Here is a 21,207-nt window from a genome sequence, read left to right as displayed (position 1 = left end):
AGTTTCAATTATTTGTAGTTTTTAGTTTTTGATTATATTGTCTTTAGTTAAAAATAGAATGGCGTTATTCATATTCCGTAACGCTGGGTGGCGCTGTAGACCTCGAATTGCAAACTGCCCAAAGCGCGAAGCTTAAGCCGAAAACGCTAGTTGTAGTATCTCCAGAAGGTGGCAGTAATGTGTCAACAAAGCAAACTGTAGCTCCCGGAGAACTGTCTCGGGTCAGGGCGTGTTCCTATCGGAGGCGCTCTTCTTGTCATCCGGGTTGGGGGGGCTCGAACAGTCGTCTTTTTCAACATTTGGCGGACTGATGTCAAACCTACAGTAGATATGGATTTCGACGCTTTATTCAACGAAAACACATTTCAGTTTTCGGACTTCCAGGAGTTCACGGTATGTTGTTGCGTTACGACAGGTCAACGCACGACGCGGGCGTTAGCTGAGCTAGCTGTTGATTATGTCCGAATATGGTGCCCGGGGAGCTCGCTACGACCTCACCTGGCTAGCTAATGTCGAATAAATTCGATTATTGTCTCTAATACAATGCCATTTCAAGAGACCTAGTAAAGAAAAGCTGGATATTTTCGCTGGCACTCGTTAACTTTGAGCAACTTATAGGCCGCATGTTAGCTTAGCTAATGTTAGCTAAGTTAACGATATAACGTATTCGCTAACTAACTGACGTTATAACGTTAGCTGAGCTAACGCTATAACGTTTCAGTGTCGTATAACAATACCGTTACATGCTGCTGTAAACACGTCATCTATTACTGTGCGGTGTACTAGACGATCTTGCTGTGTTTTGTGTTTACGTTAACTTGTGTTTCCCCCAGGACTAAGTTAACCTTAGCATTGTAGTTAGCTAACGTATGCTAACGCCGGTGTTGTGGTTCCCCAGTTTCTTCCTGGACACCAGCGGTTGACAGAACGAGTGAGAAAGCGACTCTATTATGGCCTGGACCAAGACGTGTCTCTAGATTCCTTCTCTTTTCCTGTTACAGGTGAGTTGTGTGCTGAATGTACGCGGGTTCGCTCACAAGTTGCAAGTTGTTCTTTTCTGACTCGCTGTAGTAAGTCAATGTAAAGAAAGGGGCACATTTGTTGCTGAATAATACAGTTCCGTTTCCCCCCGTGTAACGTTACGTGAAACCTTTCGCGTCTCCGATCGATCGATTATGATCGCACGCAAGATCACTTTAGTCTTCGTGTCCTGTGATTCCAGATATCGCTGTTGAAATATTCCAGAAGTCCGCCCCAAGCCCCATACGCAAGCTCCAGAAGAAGTATGCTGCTCATGTTTCCAGGTTTGTACTTTTTAACATTCTTGCAGGAACTAATCGTACACTGCCTGTCACACATCTAAAACCAAATGAATTTTGTTTCACTCCAGGGAGGCTTGCATCTCGCCCTGTGCCATGATGCTGGCTCTAGTTTACATAGAAAGGCTCCGACATAGAAACCCTGAGTACCTACAAAAGATCTCATCCTCTGACCTCTTCCTGATCTCCATGGTATGTGGTTCATGGGTCGATCTGAACGTGTCACTCGTGATTTCTGAAAGCAGTTTGGTACATGTGGGTCCCAGACTGCTGTTTGATCTCATTCCACCGATTCTTCTTCGAATAAGATGGTTGCCAGCAAGTACCTGTACGACGAAGGCGAGGAAGAAGAGGTTTTCAACGACGAGTGGGGAGCGGCTGGGAAACTGGACGTCAAAACCGTCAATAACCTGGAGATTAACTTCTTGAACGCCATTGTAAGTCTGTGTGTGCACGCATTTGCCTTTTTATGTGTGTGTTCTAGTTCTAGTTCTTTGTCTCAACCACTGTGTCCTAAAATCTTCTAGGAGTGGAGCCTCTTCACGGAGCCAAATGACTTATTTGATGTGCTGAGTCAAGTGGAAACCAGGTACCGTAGTTTGATTTGTCAAATTTGAAACCAAACTTTTGTGTGTGGGGGGGGAATATATATTTCTGACTGTGGCCCCTACATCACCAGCATTGCAGAGCGGCAGGGGATGAAACGCGGTTGGTTCACCTACACTGACCTTTGTGTGCTACTGGAGCAGTCGGCGTGGAGTCACGCCCTCACAGCCATCTGCCAGCACTTCACTAAGGTAAAAAGGATGGAGAGGCTGTTTTTATAGGCTTGGTATGTTTCAGCTGTATTTTACCTCCATTTATTTAATCCGATTTATTTTATTGTATTTTTTTTCTACAGGTTTCCTGTATGCTTGGCCTGGTGTACCTGACCAGTGTGGCCGGCCTTATTGCAACCAGCGCTGTGCTGCACCAGTTCAGCCTCTCCAAAAGCGGACAGTCCCTGCTCCCACCTCCGGCTGAGATTAGCCCCGACCTTCACACCGACCCAAATACAGAAGCTCCTCCTCCGGCCCTCCCCTGTTGCAACCTGGCCAACAAGAGTGTGAGCCATCGGAGCGGTGCACTTGGAATTGGCCAGGAACCCATACAAAGCCCCCCTACCTCTGAAACTTCGCTATTGTGTCTCTGGGGCTCCCTCCTTGCCTCGATGGGTCACATACATCCTGAAACTGATTCCGGGACAGAAACACCCCGAGCCTGGTCTCCCGCCTCCTTCTTCTGTCCCGGCTGCCTCGCATCCTTTCCTCCTCTTCAATGCGGTCTCCGAAACACCTCGACAGCTCACGGCCCCAGAGAGGACCATCAACATCAACACCGCGCGCCCTGGCTGGCTTCCGGCCTCCTCGGAGGGGCGCAGCCCAACCTGAACTCTCGCCTGGGGGTGTTTCCCCCCATACAGCTGGGACCCTCCCACCCAAAGTCCATGCTACCCGTTGACAAAGCCCAAGCTCTGCTGATGCCCGGGTAGCGATTGGCACCCTCCCACTCCTGCCGTCGACCTGTGCTCGTGGACTCTGGAATAAAAAAAAAACAGCGTCGTGTTTTCATGACTCATCAACTTTGTCAAGTCATGTTTTGTTTACTTTTCCGGATGCCAAAAAAAAAAAAAAAAACGCCATAGTTTGATGCTCTGCAGCTCGTTCAGAATACAAAAAAATATCACCATTCACAATTTAAAGATAGTTTATGTTTTTTCCCACTGTTTAAGTGTTTTGCCACTGACATTTAACGGTCGAAAGTTCAGACCCATCTGGTGGTGGTGTGAGTTTTGAGTTATTAAATTACAGATGGTGAAGCTGCTTGCTACTTTGCAAGTTAATGAAGGTGTGGGGAGGTTGCACAGCAAAAAAGAGTTTAGTTTTAAGTACGTTTTCTCTTTAATGAAGCAGCTCTGAGAAGAAGGTACTAACTCCGTTAACTGTGACTACTTCTTTTAGGGCTTATCCGTACTTGCTTTGTTTTAGCATTGTGTTTTTCATGAATGGCTTACATGCTTTTTTTATCAGACAATTGTCATACATGTGCAGCAAGCACTGATTTTGCACACCATATTTCTGTTACTGTTTGTGAAACAAAGTTTATTCAGGAAGTAGACAGTTTGAATGCAGACGCCGTCTTCACACCTCAGCAAAATGGTCGATGGCCACACAGGAAGAGAAAAAGAACCTCCACCTATTCTGGTCATTTATAGCGTTAAAGGTCTGTCAAATTTTTCTTTTGTGGGTTGACAGTATGTTGTATAGTCTGACAGGCGCTTCTCTGTAACATGGTAAAGGTTAAGCGAGATTAATACCTATGGGCTCCAGCGGGTTTCTTGTCACTTCGAATAGGGTTCTGGTGTGTGGTGTGCGTGGTCCCCCGAGACGTTGACTTTATAATCAAAAAAACATTTGAATTTGATACAGAACAATGTTCTTTCATTTTGTACATGGTGTAAAATGCAATTATTGTACAAATCTGTAAAAAGGAGAAACGGGAAATAATAAAGGAAGCACTTATTTGACCTTTTGTTAATTGTCGTCAATTGTTGTCAGCGTGCGACTTGTTTATAGCCAACGATGCGCTTCGTAACTTACGCCTCTTGGAAAGACTTTGCCTGTACAGACCCTTAACATTTACTCCATATAGATTTTAATTTCTGACATGGTCGTTCTGGTCGCAAAAATCATCTCCGCGGGTGAATTCAACGCCTCTGAAGCCAATAAACGGTGGCTATGTGATCCCGAGTTGGCAGCAGATGTTTAAAACTATGAAAAGAATCGAAGGGAAGCCGATGTCTGGTCCTGGCAGAGCCTTCAGTGTCCCTCCCCCCCCTCCCCGAGCCTGTGCCAGCTCCTCTTACCCTTCCCCTCCTCTCCTGGCCCGACGCATGCCACCCGAGCGCTCCTAATATAGACCCGAAGGCTTTGGGGGAAAGGGAAAAAAAAAAAAAACAGCGCAGCTCCCGCGGCCCTTTGCGTCTTCCACTTGTTCTCCAATCCACTTTTCCATGGACACGCAGAGGAACCACGGGGCCTCCCTCGCAGGTGAAACGGTACTTTTGGGTTGAGCATAACTAGAAGGTCAAAATATTATTGGAGAGGAAGTCGCCCTTGTGGATTTCTAACCACTCTGACCGTGTCGTGTTTCCCTTGCTCTGTTGTAGGTGTCACTCCCAGGGAAGATGCAGGAAATGAAGAAACAAGGTACGGCCGCAGCCATTGGCCGCACGCATATGGATCTGGGCTGCCCACGCCTGTTGTGTGTGTGTGTAATGCATCAGGTAGTGTGCTCAGCTGTTTATTAAGTGTGCTACGACAGGATTCCTCACAGAGCGTGACGCTGCCGTCTACATGGACTTCATGAGGAGCCACAGCTGCTATGACGCCATTCCAACCAGCTGTAAACTGGTCATATTTGATACGAAACTACCAGTAAGGAACGCGACCCGTGCGCGTGAGCCTCGGTTTATTCTCTTATCAAATCCTCACTGACTGTTTGACATTTTGACTTCCAAAAGGTAAAAAAGGCCTTTTTAGCACTAGTGGCAAATGGCTTGAGGGCGGCGCCGTTGTGGGACAGCAAGTTGCAGAGGTTTGTGGGTAAGTTAAGGGTCTGATGGAGTATTTGTGATGGAGTATTTGTGATGAAGTATCGGCCACTGTGAATTGTAACTGTGGGAACATAAATCCTTTTCTGTCATAGGTATGCTGACTATTACCGATTTCATCAACATCCTCCATTACTATTACAGGTCCCCTATGGTGAGAATGACTTCACTAAATTTGAACACTTATAGCATAGATGAGAAATGAGTTTTATTATTCACATCATAGCCAGTATGTCCCATATGCAGCACTGGAAAGCAGGTTTTGCAGAGTTGTTTAGATTGGACCCACTTGACTCGTATCTTCCCATTTGGGTTTCCCTCTGAAAGGTTCAAATGTACGAGCTGGAGAGCCACAAGATCGAGACATGGAGAGGTGACTCATTTGAAAGTAAATAACCACCCCGGATCAGTGTTGACATCTCGGGCGCACCCGCCTCTGTGAATCAGCATTTGAGATCTGTGTCTTCTCCTGTCTAGATGTCTACCTTCAGAGCTCCAATCGCATCCTCATTAGTATTTCTCCAGAGGCCAGGTAACACACTCAGGCCAAATCCATGGAAAAACATTCCACCTCAGTTTACATTTTGGTCTACTCGCAGTAAATTGTCGCCTCTACTCTTTCCTCTTAGCCTCTTTGATGCTGTCTATTCCTTACTTAAGTATAAGATCCACAGGCTGCCCGTCATTGATCCAGAGTCTGGGAACGTCTTGCACATTCTCACCCACAAAAGAATCCTCAAGTTCCTCCACATATTTGTGAGCAAGCAGACGTTTAGCATGGGATTTACCTCCCTGATTTTGCATGTCTGCACGGGTTGATGCACTTCTATTACCGTGTCGTTTTCGGGCGTTTTCAGTGGAGAAAAATTCCCAAGCCGGCCTTCATGAGAAGGCAGATCCAGGAGCTCGGGATCGGTACCTTCAAGAACATCGCCACCGTGCAGCAAACGGCAACGCTTTATGACGCCCTCGCCATATTTGTGGAAAGGCGGGTGTCTGCACTACCTGTGGTGGACGAACAAGGTATGCTCTCTAAAGCGTGTTTTACATGCAGTGCCGTATTATTCAGTATAAACATCTGTTACCATTTTCCATATAGATACACCAATCATTGTTTTCTCAGGCAAAGTGGTGTCACTCTACTCAAGATTTGATGTGATTGTGAGTACTACGTCTTAGTGTTCTCTCTAACGTTGATCGTCCTTGCGTTTTGTGGCGTCGTCCGCTGACACCTGCTCACACGCTAAGGGGTTCCATGTTTGCTCCGTTGCAGAATCTAGCAGCCCAGAAGAGTTACAACAACCTAGACGTGCCCATGCGGGACGCCGTGCACGGGCGCTCGTGTTTCGTGGAGGGAGTAATCAAGTGCTACCCTTATGAAACCTTGGAAACCATCGTAGACCGGATAGTCCACGCAGAGGTGGGTGGATTCTTCAAAGGCGTATATGGTCTCAAACATTTCCCCATACGTTGTGAAATATAAGGACATTCTTCCCTCGTCTTTTTTCCTCCTTACCCTCAGGTCCATCGGCTGGTCCTGGTGGACAGGGCTAACGTGGTGAAGGGCATCGTCTCTTTGTCTGACCTGCTGCAGGGCATGGTCTTAACCCCTGCAGGTGTTGATGCCCTTCTGTCCTAGCACCAGAGGACAGAATGTCCCCTTCCCTCCTTCACCACCCGTGCACGCTTGAGTCCTGGTCGCGTACACCGCTGGGTAGGCCTCTCAAGCCTCTTTTTTTTTTAGGATAATGACAATAATTGCTTAGTGGAATGATTGTAGCTTTTGCTTATGTGTTTCAGAAATCAACTTGAGAGTGAAATAAGAAACCACAAGAGGGGAAATAATCCCTCGGCTTTGCTACTTTACGTTAATATGTATTTTGTTATCTATGTGCTGCGTTCAAGAAACAATGATACTAGTGAGCTGGCCTTGATACTGTATTCAATCCCCAGCACAATGTATATGTTGGCTGCATTTGATCAAAGTGATCACAGCTGTATATTTCTGTATTAAACATTTGTATAAAAACTTGCTGGTGTGCAGTATTTCCTGGATTATTGCAGCATTGTCAACTATGTCCGAAGGGCACGTTTATAAATAATTCACAAAATAACAACAAAAAGCCCCAGGCGAGCAGGGGGGTGAACGTGTTGGGGAGGGATGTTGCAGGTATCAAGTGTTTTATAATTATAATGTTGCCATATCTCTAACCACACGGTGGTACACTTGAGCTTCAACGACAAGGAACCACGTGACTATGTTTGTTTTTTTGTTGCGTGACTGGCCTTGTGATCCGTCCGCCCATCTGCCAGTGGCTGAGTCAAGTTGTCAGAAATAATCAACAATGCAACCGGAAATGTGTTGCCTCCAGAGTAAAAGAATAAACCTATCTGATAAAATGTCATCAAATAATTTACACAATTACATTTAATACTTTTAAAATGTGAATATCTTTATATATCAAATATTCATATTTTCATCATCTCATTGCTACTTCGTCCACCTGTTGCTAAAGGCGATTGATTTTATCTCAAAAATCACAACCGGATGCTCAGTGCTAGCAAACTCGTCACCTTTTGATGGCGATCTCCCCATATACCCCGTGATATCCAAAACAACATAACAGTGGGGGAAACATGGCGAGCGGAGAGGAGGCAAGAAGACGCCCCTCGGTTACCTCCTCCTCGGTCGGCCTGGAGTCTCTGTTCCCCGCAGGTTCATCGGAGCGGGTCTGCGGGGACGAGGACCCGGAGCTCGTCCGTCTGCGGGAGCTTCTCCAGGGTTGGCTTTCGCAGTACGAGTCCCTGCTGCTATGGCTGCAGAGGCTGCTGGTCTGGGAGAGGCCGTTGTACAGCATCACTGTCGCCTTGACACTCAACACATTATTCTGGTAACCGACCAAACCCGTGTTTAAACCCCCCGTTTCGACCCCTTCCGAGAGCCCGATAATGTCGCATTTGACACCATTAGCTAGCTGGCTAACGCCGGCGATGGTATTGCGAGGAGAACGTCAAAATAAGTTAGCTAATGCCACGTCGCTAGCCTGATGCTAACGTAGCTAGCGAGACAGTTTAGCGCAGAGCACATACGCCGTCACGTGTTAAATACTCATCGGACAGACGATATGGTGCTGATGAAATATACAATAGGGTTATTTTAGAGGGGTTACACCTGTTGGCTTTGGTTCTGCTTCACCCAAACAAACCCTCGTGTCATGCTTAGTGGCCAGGAAGTGGCCGGGCCTTGTTGACCCGCTGACCGGTTCTGCCAACAGAGCGGCTTAATAAGTTATAAGTGTATTACGTTACGTTATCACGCCAATGTCAAGTTCATAACCTGTGCAGAACGTAAGCCGTTGTTTATTTTCTGCCCCTGCACAGGCTCCTGTCAGCCACCTGCCTGCGGCCTCTGTTCCTGCTGAGTGTGGCCCTGCTGGGTGTGATGCTGCTGGAGAGGTGGAAGCCCACGTTGCCCATCATTACCAGTAAGCCCAGCCGTTAATGGGATTTGAACATGGTCCCGGGGCTTTGTCACTCTTAACTGTCGCTGAGCCCGTTTTAAATCTATGGCTGTGGGACGCCGCACCTTCACCGGATGGAGAAACCTGCTTTGACAGTGTCGGTTTTCCCTTTGACATTCTTAAAGAAAGATTTGAACCACACAAGTGATAGAAGATCAGCGTAGTGTTATTGCTGTTTCTCAGGTAATGACAACCTGAAGAATATACTTGATCCCCGCCCCAATATGTTAGCTGTTATTTCCTTATTAACAAAGTACCTAATTGTTGCTAACTGCGTGTTTCGCTTCTGCCGCAGTTCAACACGCCGAGGCTCCCCCTGAACAACGGTATGTAGTGTGTGTGCATGACAGACCGACATCTGTGTGTTTTCATTTCCTGAATCTGTTCCAAATGAGACCGTCCGTCAAATTCCAACAGCGAGGGCTCTGTCTCTCCACGTTTGTGACATTTCGTTCACATGTCGCACCGGATCATCAGAACTAATTCAGAGCTACCAGTGTAGCATGGTCTTTTTTATTGGTGTTTATTTGTGTGCGCTCCACTGTCTTGTCATTCACGAGGAATCTCATTTAACCTCTTTTTGAGTAATTTCACAAGTGCTCTCTATGACTGTGTGTGTGTTCCTATTTGGATACAGTGACACATTGAGCGGGGAGCAGCGACTCCTCAGTGTTCCTGAGCTCAGCCACCACCTGGCGGAAAGCTACCTGACCTACTGCCTGTACCTGCAGGAGACGCTGCAGTACAAACGGCAGAACCATGGAAAGGTACAGCACTTTGACTCTGCCCAGTGACACACAAGGAAAGGAACTTTATGAGTCAGACGATGGAATGGGATCATTTTCTGTTTAAAAAGCGGTCTTGCTAATTTACAGCAAAAGCGACTTAGTTTCCCTGTGCAGCTTGAACGTGTAATAGTCCATTTTTTCTCACCTACTCTTTTTTTTTTTTTTTTTTTTTTTTCCAGTTCTGTCTGATGATGTGCAGTGGCTGTTTCGTTCTTGCTGTGGTTGGGCATTATGTACCTGGAATCATGATCTCCTATATTATTGGTGAGTCACTTCTTTCTCATTTGGCGTAAGGAAACTGTTGTGCTAAGCCATGAATTAACATGGGAATCTGTGGTAGTCCCGACAAACAGAGGGTGGGAGATAATAAGTAATTAGCAGTTAATGAGGTATTAAGATATCAGGTAACCTGTTGACTGTGCAGGTTATGTCTCTCTAAGATCATGCTGGTATTTAAATATTTTGGAGCAATTAGATACTTATCACTTGCTTTTTACCTCATTCATAGATCTGTCTCTACCCTTTTTCTGCATGTGGTGTGCATTTTATTGCTTTTATAAGAAATTCTGTGTTCCATTTTCTCCTGTTTCTTTTTCTGCTCCCGTTCAGTGCTGAGCGTGCTGTTGTGGCCGCTGGTGGTGTACCACGAACTGATCCAGAGGATGTACACGGGCCTGGAGCCGATCCTGATGAAACTGGACTACAGCATGAAGGGGGAGACCGAGCACCGCAAACACGACAAGAGAAGTGTGTGCTACTGGACCCCGTCGGGCCGTCCATTCTGAATGGTCACATTTAGAATCTTGCAGTGACGGACGCACATGCTTTTGAGTTGATTAATATTGGACTTAACCAAGCAAGGAGGATGTGTATGAGGAAGAATATCTTACTGGTTTTTCTTTCTGATATGGAATATATACGATATTCGAAGGTGTGCATCTCTTCACATGTATTTTAAAAGTGTGTGTGTGTGTGTGTGTGTTTTTTAACAGAGGTGAAAAAGGAAGGGGAGGAGGGCGACGAGCCGAGGGCCGAAACTGAGAGTGAGAGTGAGGAGGAGCTGTCCTGTTTCGCCACGACGGTGAGGAGACGCACCTTTTTAAAGCTGAGGAGGACGATGGCACATTGGTGTTTTCGGCAGTGATATGAAGTTGTGGTTTTGTTGGTCAGGTGGACGCAAAGACCACAGCTCTGGCGATGGCCATCACAGACTCTGAGCTGTCGGATGAAGAGGCATCGATCCTGGAGAGTGGAGGGTTCTCTGTGTCCAGGGCCACCACTCCTCAACTCACCGACGTCTCCGAGGGTGAGTGATCGCTCGTATCGACGTCGCACTTCAGTTCACGCAGGAACCATAGATTAATTACTAGCTTAAAAGTTAACAGTATATGTTTGTGATTTATAGTTTATTTCTTTATTCTTAAATTTGGCTTAAATGCTTTAGTTTTTTTCCCGTTTCATCCGCAGACCTGGACCAGCAGAGTTTGCAGAGCGAGGTGGAGGAGTCCTACTTGCGGGACCTTCCCGAGTTCCCCTCGGTGGAGGAGTTCCCATCCATCGAGCACAACCTGCTCCACTTCCCCCTGCGGGCCCCCGGCCAGGGCGACGCCGCCCCGGCCACGGCTCATTCCGACAGGGAGCCACTGAGCCCCGCCAGCCTCCTCATTCAGCACCTGGCGTCCCCGCTCCACTTTGTGAACACGCACTTCAACGGACACGGACAACCACCCGGGAGCAAGGAGGGCGGGCTGCCCGTGCCGTGTGCAGAGGGGGACGTGGGAGCGCAGGAGGGGGAGGAGACCGCGGTAACCGAGGGAGCACAACAGTCCTTGGAGGCCCTGAGCGAGGAGATCGTGAGCACAGCCATCTCCACTGTGGTGCGGAACACTCTGTCGGCGCTGCTGCGCTCCAGCGAGGACCCCTCCATGGCCGAGTTCCTTCCCGCCGAAGCCCCAGCGGGCGCTCTGGAGACCTCCACCGCGCAAGGAGCGCGGGGAACAGACGAGGACCCGGATGATGAGGTGGTCACGACAGGAAGCGGCACCGGCGAGGACCTGCCCGACGACACGCTGGTTCCCACCGAGGAAGAAGACTTTGAGCTGCTGGACCAGAGTGAACTGGATCAGTTTGATGAGGGGATGGACCCCGTCACTGAGAGGCAGGCGGTGGGAGCAACCTCAGGAGCCCCAGAGAAACCTCTGTCTCCTCAGCATCAACCACAGTCATAGCTTCCCACCCGCCCTCCTTTGCCTCCCTCCCGGTCCCAAGCGTTTTTATTTGTACGTTAGCACTACATTATGTCCACCCTTCTAGATAATATATATATATATATATATATATATATATATAGTGTATAACATTTATCAGAGTTTGGCCTTTAACGCAGTTGGTTGCTGATTAGGCGGCATATGGTTGAAAGTACGTTGGGTGTTCTGTTTAAATCAGCCCTTATTTACAGGGCACACAGTCCGTTCAGCCTCAGTACCACTTGTTGAGTTTTATTGTGACCGGCCTCCTCGTCTCCAGTTCAATGAGAGCAGGTTTTCGGGCAAAGCTGGCCCAGGTTAACGGTTACAAAGGGTTAGCAAAGCATCTTGTATATTGGTTTTGCTTGATCATCTAACATTGATATTTGCTTGATAAATCCACAGCCACATTTCTTGCGGTGCAGTGAAACCCGGTCCGTTTATTTTCCAACTTGGCTCAGAGCTTCCAGAACACTTCCACCGTGTGTTTCTTCAGATGTTTGTGTAGATGGTGTTATGAAGAGTTTAAATGTGGGATAATATAACTTAATATATGCTGTAAATTATTTAATTTAAATGTCATTTGATGAAACTTTACTGTTAAATTGAGGGATAGTATAAAAGCTCCATTGAATCCCCTTAGTTGCCCGTGATGATTGTATGACCATTATGACACCGTGAACGTCCGGGTTTAAAATGTATTTTGCGTATTTCTTGAGTTCCACTTAGTCAAACAATAGCCTTTTCCTTCACTTTGTCCTCAGTCTCAAGTTAGTTTTAACAAAGACCGTCGTTAGTGGTTTTTCACTTGTTGCCTGGCAATGGAAACTAAATCTTTGACGTTGTTGGATGTCGACAGGTAGGATATCTTTACCCGTACGCAAACGTGACTGATGTAGCAACAAAACAAAAAATCTTCCTGAATTTTCTGTGATTGATGCTTCCTGGTTATTCATATTTGCAGATTTCATCCATATCATACACCCATATGTAATGGAGTATATTGTTTATCTACAACCGCGTTGAAAGACACAAGCACCTCTTGAATGATTGGCCCGTCTATACCTTTTGGTTGCTTGTATAGTCATCACTGGTGTATGTATATTTAACAAATAACAACCTTTGTGCCACGACAAGTGTATGCATGGATCACATGATCAATTTGCAAGAGTGTTACGGATTTTGTTTTGGTTTTTGGAAGAACCTAATTCTTTACTAACATGTTGTATCTGCTGGGAAACATTTGACCTGTCAAAAAGGAAATCTAGCACCAAGCTTGATGGTACAAAGAGGCTGATTTTTGCCTTTTGTGAACCACTCGGCATCCGAATCTCAGGGGTGGGTTGTACACATTGAATATAACGTTGCAGAACGTCTCCATTTCCCAACTTGTCGTAGTGCACTGCGTTCGTACAAACCTTTCCTTTTTTCAGTCCACGCCTCCTCGTGTATAGTGTAGAAATGCAAAAAAAAAATGTATTCTGCATGTAAAAACAGCACTCTATTCAAGTTCTCCTTGTCTATCTGACAAAGTACTGCACAATTTGTGAGAAAAGAAAGATAATCTATTTGAATGTTTCAGGTTAAACCAGCCCATTGAATTCAGTTTGTTAAATATTTAATTACCAATAAGGGGAAGAAAAGTTTTGAAGTCTTTATTTTCAAGACTGCCCAACTGTAAATGCAAGTGGGTGGATAATAACATCTGATTTAGAGAGATATTAACAGATTAGTTTGTGTACAGTACCAGTGTGTTTTATGCTACAAGTATCGCTTATTCAACTGTAAAAAAATGCACTTCCTGAACTGTACAATTTTAAAAGGAATATATTTTCTAATTTCTCCTTTTTCCATAAAGTACTCAGTTTGATCTTTTACATCTAAAACCATAACTGCTTATGGAAGAGTTTTACAAAGCGAAAAAGATTTATTGTCATTAAAGTTTGACACATCTGAAAGTGAGAGAATAAAAGAACAAACTGAAACAAACTTGTCGCACGAAGACGTATCTGGTTTATTTCCTTTGATCATTTTAAGGCATCCACTGTCTTCTTCGATTATAACAATCCATGCTCTGCAACCTCTGATCCAAGTTCTTTTTCCTGGGAAAAAAAACACTTTTTGTTTAAACGTATGAAGCTACAAAAATATACATTGTCCAACATCTTTTATTTTTTTAACCTGATATACCTGCATTAGCTCCCTTGCAAAAAAACAAAGTTTCTCCTTTAGCTCGTCTCCGATGGTCGCCTCGGACAGCACGCCCAACTTGCCGCCTGTGAAATTCACTGGAAGTGAGAGGACGATGCCGTCCGGGAGATTATACTCGCCTGCAAGTAGCCAAAGACAATCACATTTCATCACTGGGCACATTCGCCCGAATCGCTGTCCCATTGTCGAGTTGTGTCTTCACCTTGGCAAAGTACACCCACAGAGAAGACCCCATCGGAGCCGCCGTTCCAAGCCGCCAGGACGGCGAGGATCCCGTCGGCGGCCGACATGGAGGCCGCTCGGCAGGACTTTGAAGCCGCTTCCGCACGCCGACGACGTGCCATGTCTTGAAAGTCTGTCTCCAACCATTTCCTGGCAGAGGGGAAAGAGGTTGTCGGATTTCCGGGTATACAGCCCATGAGCTATACGGATTGACTGTTGTGGCAAACCTTTGGTGTAGAAGCTTTAGAGCTGGCTGGGAAAAGAAAGCTGGTCCTTTGATTGCCCCGTCATAGTTGAAAACCTTCGTCCACTGCAGGTCGATGTAGAAACTACCACTGATGTTTCCCCACACGATGACATTTCTAATATCTAGAGCAGGAGAAAGATTATTTGTCACTGGTGAAAAAAAAGGCAGTGGGAATATGTAGAAGTCGTACAGAGAGAGAATTTACTACCTGAAGTCCTCACTTTCAGCTTTGTTGCGAGGATGGCCTTGGCTTCATTCTCTAATTGAGTTGCCATGGTGATAAATTGGTGGCTGTCAATGGAGCATGCATGCTCCAAAAGAAGTGAGCATCTCCAGTTGGCAAATGAGTCAGCAGACACAATGACCTTCACCTCCTTGTTGGCCCTTGTGTCGATCAGTTGTCCGTACTCTATGTACCTGTCAGACATCCCCTTGACATTTTTCTTCTGCTCCTCCCCATCACCGTCATCAGACCACCACTCATCCAGCAGTAGAATGACATCCGCTCCTTGGAAAGCCTGATCCAGATCTGTGTGAATAGACACCTGGGAGTGTAAAAAGTTAGATTGGCTTTATTTTCCTTCAGATATTGTGACAAAAAAAGTATGCCGAATAAAAGCTGAATACTTGATGGAGCAGAGGGAGTGCCAGGTCCTCTGTCTCCATCCTCAGCCCCCGCAATCCCTCCTCGTTCCCCTTCAAATCCAGTAGGTGGAGGCTGATTGTGGAGACATGGGGGAACACCTCAGCAGAGAGCAGATTGGGGATGAGGAAGTTGCAGGTTGGGTTGAGAGCGCTGGAAACGTAGGGGAAAATAAAACATTTACATACTTATGCTTCTTTGAATTTGAGTTTTTCAGACTAACACACCTACTGATCCATATGTGAAGGGGTTCAATGCGATTGAGACGACGTTGCTCCTCTGCAATAATATTCATCTTGGTTTCCAGATTCTCTGCTGCAACCGCCAGCATTGAATCCGTAAGCATGTCTGATGTGATGCTGTAGTAGTCCTGCACAACAAATTAGTACAGAAATTGGCATTTATGAAAGTTTAGAAGTGAAAAACTAAATAGGTATGACTACCTGGCAGTGCTCTACGAAGTCACTGAAGCCCCCCAACAGCATCCCTTTCCCCCCTTGGTGCACAAGTTCCCTCCAAACCAGGGGGGACCTCTCATGTTTCCAGCCATTTCTGGTGCAGGTGGCCTCCAGCCATTTCTATCAGAGACCAGTGAAAGTTGACAAATAAGGTACCTGAAAATATAGTAATGATAAGAAAAAAATAAACATGCTGAACAACGTTTTAAAATATGATAATTACCCGCCACTCATGTGGGAGAATGGAGATCTTGTGAATCCGGAAGTCAGGAAGAGATCGCTGCAGTCTGTCAGCTAAGAGTTCCGCTTTGGCGTAATGTGGACAGTCTGCTTTGCCTGCACGGGTTCATATTCAAATTAGAAATGTGACATTTTACATACACGTACATATTATCAGATTATTAAAATCGGCCTTTACCAGCGAGCACAAGTTTTGCCATTCTGTCAGGGAGACCTTGGTTGCTAGGAAACAGTGGATGCTACACTTATTTGTGTCCGTATTGGAACCACCACGAGAACAAATAAGAGAAGAACGTGTGATGATAACATTGAAATCTATGATTTAACCCTTTAAATAATTTTCAAACCCTAACTTATATTGTTATTGAGATATATTATTTCCAAAAGCAACTTTATTTGTTATATTTTGACGAGTGCGTAGTGTACATAACCAAGTTGACAGGGGGACTTAATATGGCGACGCACATAGCAGCGAGCAGCAGCACATGAGAATGCTAGCTTACATGAGCTGGTCTTTGAATCATTTTAGTGTAAGTCAGCTCCGTGCCCCTTTGCTAAACATCTTCTGATTCCCAATGTTAAATGGTCTAGCGAGTCCCTTGTGTTGTTGTGGGAGCGTTACTTAACAGTTATATAGAAATGCGTTATGGGGTGTCACGTAGCTAACGTCAACCGCTAACATTCGAGGGAGGCAGTCTGTTGACCTTGTTGCCAGTTTAGTCATACGCTGTAATGCATTATTTGTGCTCGCTATTTGAATAATTATGTTATATGTGTCAGAAAGTGTAAAATGTCACCAGTCAGATAGCTAATGTTAATTGTGTGTTAACTTAGCTTGTAGTTGTCACCGTTTCTTACCATATATTTAATTTGATAGTCAGCTATTTGCCCCCTTAGTGACCGTGTTTAAATTAAGGACGTACTAGTCTCCTACTCTCTATTTTCACCCTTTAAATAGTCTTTAATAATCATGTCCATCCAGCTAACAGGGGTGGTCGTGAGACGTGTCCTGCGCGTATGCAGTCGCAGGTCTCCATGGCAACAGCGCAGTTTCTTGTTGACAACATCAGTAAATGACACACCTTTCCCGAGTGAGCACATTTTGAGCACAAGGCAAAGCCAGACATTCCTCGATAGAAGTTCAGTCAGGTTTTACTCTCGCGGTGGGATTCACAATGAGGACTTGGAGGAGAAGACGCGTCTCTCGTCTCCGGTCGGAGAGTCGTCCCTGTCCGATGAGATCTGGCCCGATGAGACGGGCTCAGAGCGGACACCGAGGAGGCCGCCTTTCCACGACCACCTCCAGCGCTGCCGCTCCCCGTCGGACGTGCTGGACCTCACCACTCGGTACTCGCCCACACTTCGACAGGTCAGCAACTGCATGACCCGCATGTGGTCCACCGCCAAGAAGATGTCCGACGAGCAGCAGCGCTTCGAGCTGCAGCTGATGTTTGAGAACCCCGCGTTCGACAAGCTTCTGCAAAAAGCCATGAAGAGAGTGGGAGACATGCGCAACGAGGACGTGGCGTATTGTCTCCTGAGTATGGTCCAACTGGGTGTTCCCCAAGGAAGCCGCGTGGTGCAGACTTTCCTGCGAAGCTGTCAGGTAGGCAGAGAGAAATGTGTTTTTCATGTTGGAGCTAATTTTTCTTCAGTGTTTCTCAAGATCTGTTTTGTTGTTCACTAACAGGAGAATCTGAACGACTTCGATGAGAAGGGCCTGTCCATCTTGGCCTCCTGTCTGGAACATATGGAGGCCAGCACCAACGTCACTGCCCTTAAAGAGGGCTTGAGGTCAGGATTATTGAAGGGATGCATATGGCGAAGCCAACAATGCAACCATCCAAAAATATACCCGTTCTTTTTCAGATCCTTCCGCATTGACGTTTTTTTTGTGTTTTAGGTTGGTAGTTAAGGCCCGTCTCCCCGGGATCAAGAATGTTATTGCTCTTCAGACCAGTATGCGTCTGTTGGGGAAAGACGCCCCACTGGACCTCAAACGGAAACTCGAGGTTGGTTCATGAGTCTGTGGGTATGACCGTATTTGGTATATGTCATTTTAAAATGATTCTTGGTCAACTCTTGTGCAGGCATCTTCCTTGACTGCTCAACATTCTCCGATATCAGCTCTCCCATTGTACTTTTTAACTTCAAAATCACCTGTGTTTTCACTCATTCTGCACAGGTGAAGGCTCTATCAATGACGGACCAGTTCAGCCTTCCCAACACCCAGTACATGATCTCAACTATGGCCACGACGGGCTTCTACTCCAAACCACTGCTAGATATCTGCAGTAGGACGATTAAAGGTAGAAACCAATTCCACAAGATTAGATTGTTGCTAACTATTACACTCGTAAAAGACTTAAAGTCTTAAAGTTTTCGTTACCCTCTCTGTCCTCTCTGGTAGAAAACCTCCATGGAATCCCCTTCAACAGACTGTTTACAGTCCTGCAGTCCTGTCGGGATTTGCACTACAGAGACTTCGATCTGCTCACTGGCATTTCGGAATACGTTGCCTCTACAATGGACATATGGACCAAAAAACAGGTGCCGCAAGGGACTGTTTTGTAATTCCTTTTGTGAAATGTGTAATATTCTTAATCAATGCGTGTTTTTTTTTTTGTTCTGCGTTTCCCCCCCTCTTCGTTAAGGTGGTCCTCTTCCTGTCTGTGATGGAGAACCTCGCCTTCTGTCCCGCCGCCATAATGGAGGCGTTTGCAAAGAATGTGAGCGCCAATCCCGACACCCTGACACTTAAAGACCTCCTCTGTATCCTCAAGGTATACTCCTATCTCAACTATGATCTGAAGCACCAAAGACAACAGTAGGTCACTCGCACGTCTTCATCTGATGTCATCGGCCGGTAGTTGTTGCATAACGCACGTGACAGTTCCTCGGTGGCTTTGTGTGGTTTCGTCTTGCTGTTCCAGGTTCCTGGAGAGTCTGAGCCAGGCGCTGGACTCCTATCTGCCCAAGATGTCCGCGTTTGAGTTGTTAAAGGTCGTGTACCATCTTTGTCTCCTCGGCCACTTCCCCTCCGCACCACTGGAGCAGCTCCTGCAGAGCAGCACGCTGGAGAGGTTTCACGCTACAGGTCAGTCGATGGAATCCCTTCCCACTGGACAGTCCAGTCCGTCTTTTTTCTGCCCTGCGACCTCATACACATCCGCCTGAGCGTCCTCTGTTTCTTCTCAGTGCCCAGGTTCCTCCCCAACCAGGAGAGGATGTTTCAGACGGTGAACTTTTGCCTCCGTCTGGAGGCGACCCTGCTCCATCAGCCGGCGACCGTCCCCCCATCCCTCCTGGGAGCCCCCAACCCCAGTGGCCAAACAGTCAACCCGTGGCTCTCGCAGGGCCTGCGGAGTGTGCTGGAGGACCAGGCGGACACGACGCTGCATGAGATGGTGGTGGTGGAGGACTTCTACCTTGTAGGTAAAGACTAGGCCTGTCGCGATAGGCCCGCTGTGTTGTGAAGGGTTCTTTTTCAGCCGACACATACTGGCATTATGGAATCAGTGGCATAAAATGGTCTGGAAATTACAATAATATTGTTTATCGCAATTAATTTAGGTGCAATAATCGCACAACAAAAAGTGGTTATCGTGACAGTCCCAGGAAAGACACAATAAGTGGTTCATTTGTAATGTTTCTCTACAGAAATGCTTTAATAAATGAAGTCATGTTGATTCAGAGAAGATATTTTCTGCTACCATAGAAACTGTGACGTGTGTGTGTGTGTGCGTGTGCGTGTGCGCGTGCGCCCTCGCCCTCAGATTCTGTGATAACCAAACAGCTGCCACACCAAACCTCTGAGACTGAAGCGAGTAGTTGTGCAGGAGCAGAGAGTCCTCCAGCAGAGAGCAGTCAAAGGTAAGATGCCGATGTGCCGGTGATAACTTCACCGGAAACCAATCCGCTGCCGTGGCGTTCTGTTTTTTAATTTTAATTTTCTTTAAAAAATGTGCCTATTGCAGGTGAATGGAGAATGTTTGCGCCTTCTGTTGTGATAATGTTGGGCATTAACGCATGATTGCATTTGTCCAATGTCTTCCACCGCTTTGCACGCAACAAAGTCTATACGTTCAACCCAAGAGAGGTCTAGAAAATGTCAAAGAATAAAGCTCTGAAAGGGGTGGGGAAGCTTTAGATGCCGCTGTTATTCTATTTGAAACGTTTAAATGAGTCCAAAGTACTTCTTTCATTCACCATTTACTTGAGGACTTACGGCATGGTCAAGAATTATGCGTTATAAAAAGCTTAATTTATAACAGAAACTCATAAAATATCCAAACACCAGCGTTTACATAAGGTTGTTTTTTAGTGTGCATATTTTTACTATTTACAACCTTTTTAAATGGTTTGGATATAACTTTGCATTCACTTTTCTATACGTAGAGTATAGGTGTCGGATTGTTTCGTTTTGTGTGTGTGTACGTAGTTATCCCTTCTACAAGTTGTTTTTTTCTCGCACATAGATGTTTTCGCCTTCTTACTGTAGCTAAATAGATTTCCATCCACAATCTGCTCTGTCTATTAATCACGTTTCAACACTCTCATTCCTGTACGCCAATTCAAATTCTGACCGTTTTGAAACGGAGAAACTCCCTGTGTTGATGTCCTAGGATTGCAGTCATTTACCCTCCACACTCGGCCTTTTGCTACGGCACGTCTAATCCCCGCGGCCCTCTGGCTGTTAAGATTCGCCATCTGAAGATGCTGGGATACGAGCCCATCTTGGTGAGAGTCATATGTCTTCTTTCTTTATGAATTTGTAGTAGTGCAAGAATTCTAACCTGCCTGCAACCACGAGTTCCTCTCAAGCGGGAGCATTTTATTTCCCTGAAATGTATATTTCTAAATGAATTTAATATAAATTAAATTAATTAAATACATCACATTAAATACATGTAATGAAAATGCAATTTTTTTTAAAAATAATGTTGAATACGATGGTAAGATTTACACAATCCTAATCCTGTTCTCCAGGTAACGGAGGAGGAGCTGCAGTCCGAGGAGGACCGGACGGTTTTCCTCCGCAGGCGGATTTTCTCAGAACACCTCAGCGCCGACTCGCAACCCAAAGTGGAGTCACGGGGGTCTTGAGGACAAATGCCAAGAGCTATATGTGCTTTAGCAGTCCCAAATTGTGCAATCATCATGAGCACCCAGATTTTGTTGTGCTGTTAAGAAGTAATTTGAAGTATTTCAACAAATCTGGATAGACTGCGATGCACATGAAGATTTATTTTGATGGGGATATAATCGTTTCTCCTTCGTTTTATCATTGTCATCTGTCTCTAAGTGGCCTCAAAAGCTAATCGAACGGGTTGCTCTTGCTGATGCTCGCGCAGGTTGATGAGTGAGACCGCGACGCCGAATGAAACCAATAAAAGCAGATTGTGCGCCGCTGGCAGAAACTGCACAAAAGCTGCAAGGTGAGCGAGGTAAAGTTTACCCTTTGAAGCAGCCGCGTTTGCAGAAAGAATGACGGAATATAAAAAAAAGAGGGCGAAACACAGGAAATGGTGTGGCTTGTGTTTGCCTGTTCTGGGTTATATCTTGTTCTCATCGACGTAAGCGACTTTAACTTTTCGCAAAACACGCGGTGATGTTTCTGCCTTCTCAGGAATTAAAAGTGTGGAAGGAGATCTGTGTGT

At 46.0% G+C, this 21,207-nt stretch overlaps 5 protein-coding genes across 15 annotated transcripts; 4 read left to right on the top strand and 1 right to left on the bottom strand.

The window, feature by feature from the left end:
- The first annotated feature begins 99 nt into the window (after positions 1–99).
- On the top strand, positions 100–3,885 carry cnppd1 (cyclin Pas1/PHO80 domain containing 1). The gene is made up of 8 exons (XM_040179642.2): positions 100–393; positions 899–1,001; positions 1,223–1,304; positions 1,391–1,511; positions 1,628–1,756; positions 1,847–1,908; positions 1,999–2,116; positions 2,221–3,885. The coding sequence occupies exons 1-8, from the start codon at positions 331–333 to the stop codon at positions 2,848–2,850; spliced, it is 1,308 nt and encodes a 435-aa protein (XP_040035576.2). The 5' UTR covers positions 100–330; the 3' UTR covers positions 2,851–3,885.
- Positions 3,886–4,260: 375 nt separating this feature from the next.
- On the top strand, positions 4,261–7,000 carry prkag3a (protein kinase, AMP-activated, gamma 3a non-catalytic subunit). 9 transcript variants are annotated; one of them, XM_040179667.2, is made up of 13 exons: positions 4,261–4,416; positions 4,528–4,567; positions 4,683–4,795; positions 4,882–4,963; positions 5,067–5,125; positions 5,299–5,344; positions 5,449–5,503; positions 5,601–5,727; positions 5,829–5,994; positions 6,071–6,132; positions 6,245–6,391; positions 6,494–6,685; positions 6,772–7,000. In XM_040179667.2, exons 1-12 carry the CDS (start codon positions 4,372–4,374, stop codon positions 6,608–6,610), a joined length of 1,059 nt encoding a protein of 352 aa, XP_040035601.2. In that variant the 5' UTR covers positions 4,261–4,371; the 3' UTR covers positions 6,611–6,685; positions 6,772–7,000. The 9 variants fall into 9 exon arrangements, with proteins under 9 accessions (XP_040035601.2, XP_077954231.1, XP_077954211.1 ...); XM_078098105.1 differs by having other exon boundaries at positions 5,299–5,359; positions 6,752–6,891; XM_078098085.1 differs by having other exon boundaries at positions 4,264–4,416; positions 5,299–5,359.
- A 516-nt stretch (positions 7,001–7,516) lies between these two features.
- Positions 7,517–13,515, top strand: retreg2 (reticulophagy regulator family member 2). Its single transcript, XM_078098044.1, has 9 exons — positions 7,517–7,862; positions 8,353–8,456; positions 8,788–8,818; positions 9,130–9,259; positions 9,460–9,544; positions 9,890–10,027; positions 10,273–10,361; positions 10,451–10,586; positions 10,748–13,515. The coding sequence occupies exons 1-9, from the start codon at positions 7,609–7,611 to the stop codon at positions 11,506–11,508; spliced, it is 1,728 nt and encodes a 575-aa protein (XP_077954170.1). The 5' UTR covers positions 7,517–7,608; the 3' UTR covers positions 11,509–13,515.
- A 1-nt stretch (position 13,516) lies between these two features.
- Positions 13,517–16,558, bottom strand: mdh1b (malate dehydrogenase 1B, NAD (soluble)). Of its 2 annotated transcripts, none has more exons than XM_040179621.2 (10): positions 15,726–16,558; positions 15,531–15,643; positions 15,293–15,427; positions 15,077–15,219; positions 14,834–15,002; positions 14,415–14,751; positions 14,187–14,328; positions 13,940–14,109; positions 13,717–13,856; positions 13,517–13,628 (listed from the first exon to the last, which is right to left on the bottom strand). In XM_040179621.2, exons 1-10 carry the CDS (start codon positions 15,745–15,747, stop codon positions 13,584–13,586), a joined length of 1,416 nt encoding a protein of 471 aa, XP_040035555.2. In that variant the 5' UTR covers positions 15,748–16,558; the 3' UTR covers positions 13,517–13,583. The 2 variants fall into 2 exon arrangements, with proteins under 2 accessions (XP_040035555.2, XP_040035563.2); XM_040179629.2 differs by having other exon boundaries at positions 15,293–15,463; positions 15,726–15,810.
- On the top strand, positions 15,997–21,198 carry fastkd2 (FAST kinase domains 2). 2 transcript variants are annotated; one of them, XR_005712506.2, is made up of 11 exons: positions 15,997–17,153; positions 17,238–17,341; positions 17,451–17,559; positions 17,733–17,856; positions 17,958–18,097; positions 18,202–18,374; positions 18,481–18,644; positions 18,746–18,978; positions 19,324–19,420; positions 20,173–20,287; positions 20,537–21,198. XR_005712506.2 is itself a non-coding variant. In XM_040179596.2 (11 exons), the coding sequence occupies exons 1-11, from the start codon at positions 16,518–16,520 to the stop codon at positions 20,651–20,653; spliced, it is 2,016 nt and encodes a 671-aa protein (XP_040035530.2). In that variant the 5' UTR covers positions 15,998–16,517; the 3' UTR covers positions 20,654–21,198. The 2 variants fall into 2 exon arrangements, 1 of the variants encoding a protein (XP_040035530.2); XM_040179596.2 differs by having other exon boundaries at positions 15,998–17,153; positions 18,746–18,982.
- Positions 21,199–21,207: the final 9 nt, after the last annotated feature.

This window comes from Gasterosteus aculeatus, chromosome 1 (assembly GCF_964276395.1).
Source record: "Gasterosteus aculeatus chromosome 1, fGasAcu3.hap1.1, whole genome shotgun sequence".
Classification (NCBI taxonomy): domain Eukaryota; kingdom Metazoa; phylum Chordata; class Actinopteri; order Perciformes; family Gasterosteidae; genus Gasterosteus; species Gasterosteus aculeatus.
The sequence above is the reverse complement of the archived record's forward strand: the minus strand, read 5'-3'. Positions and strand labels throughout refer to the sequence as shown.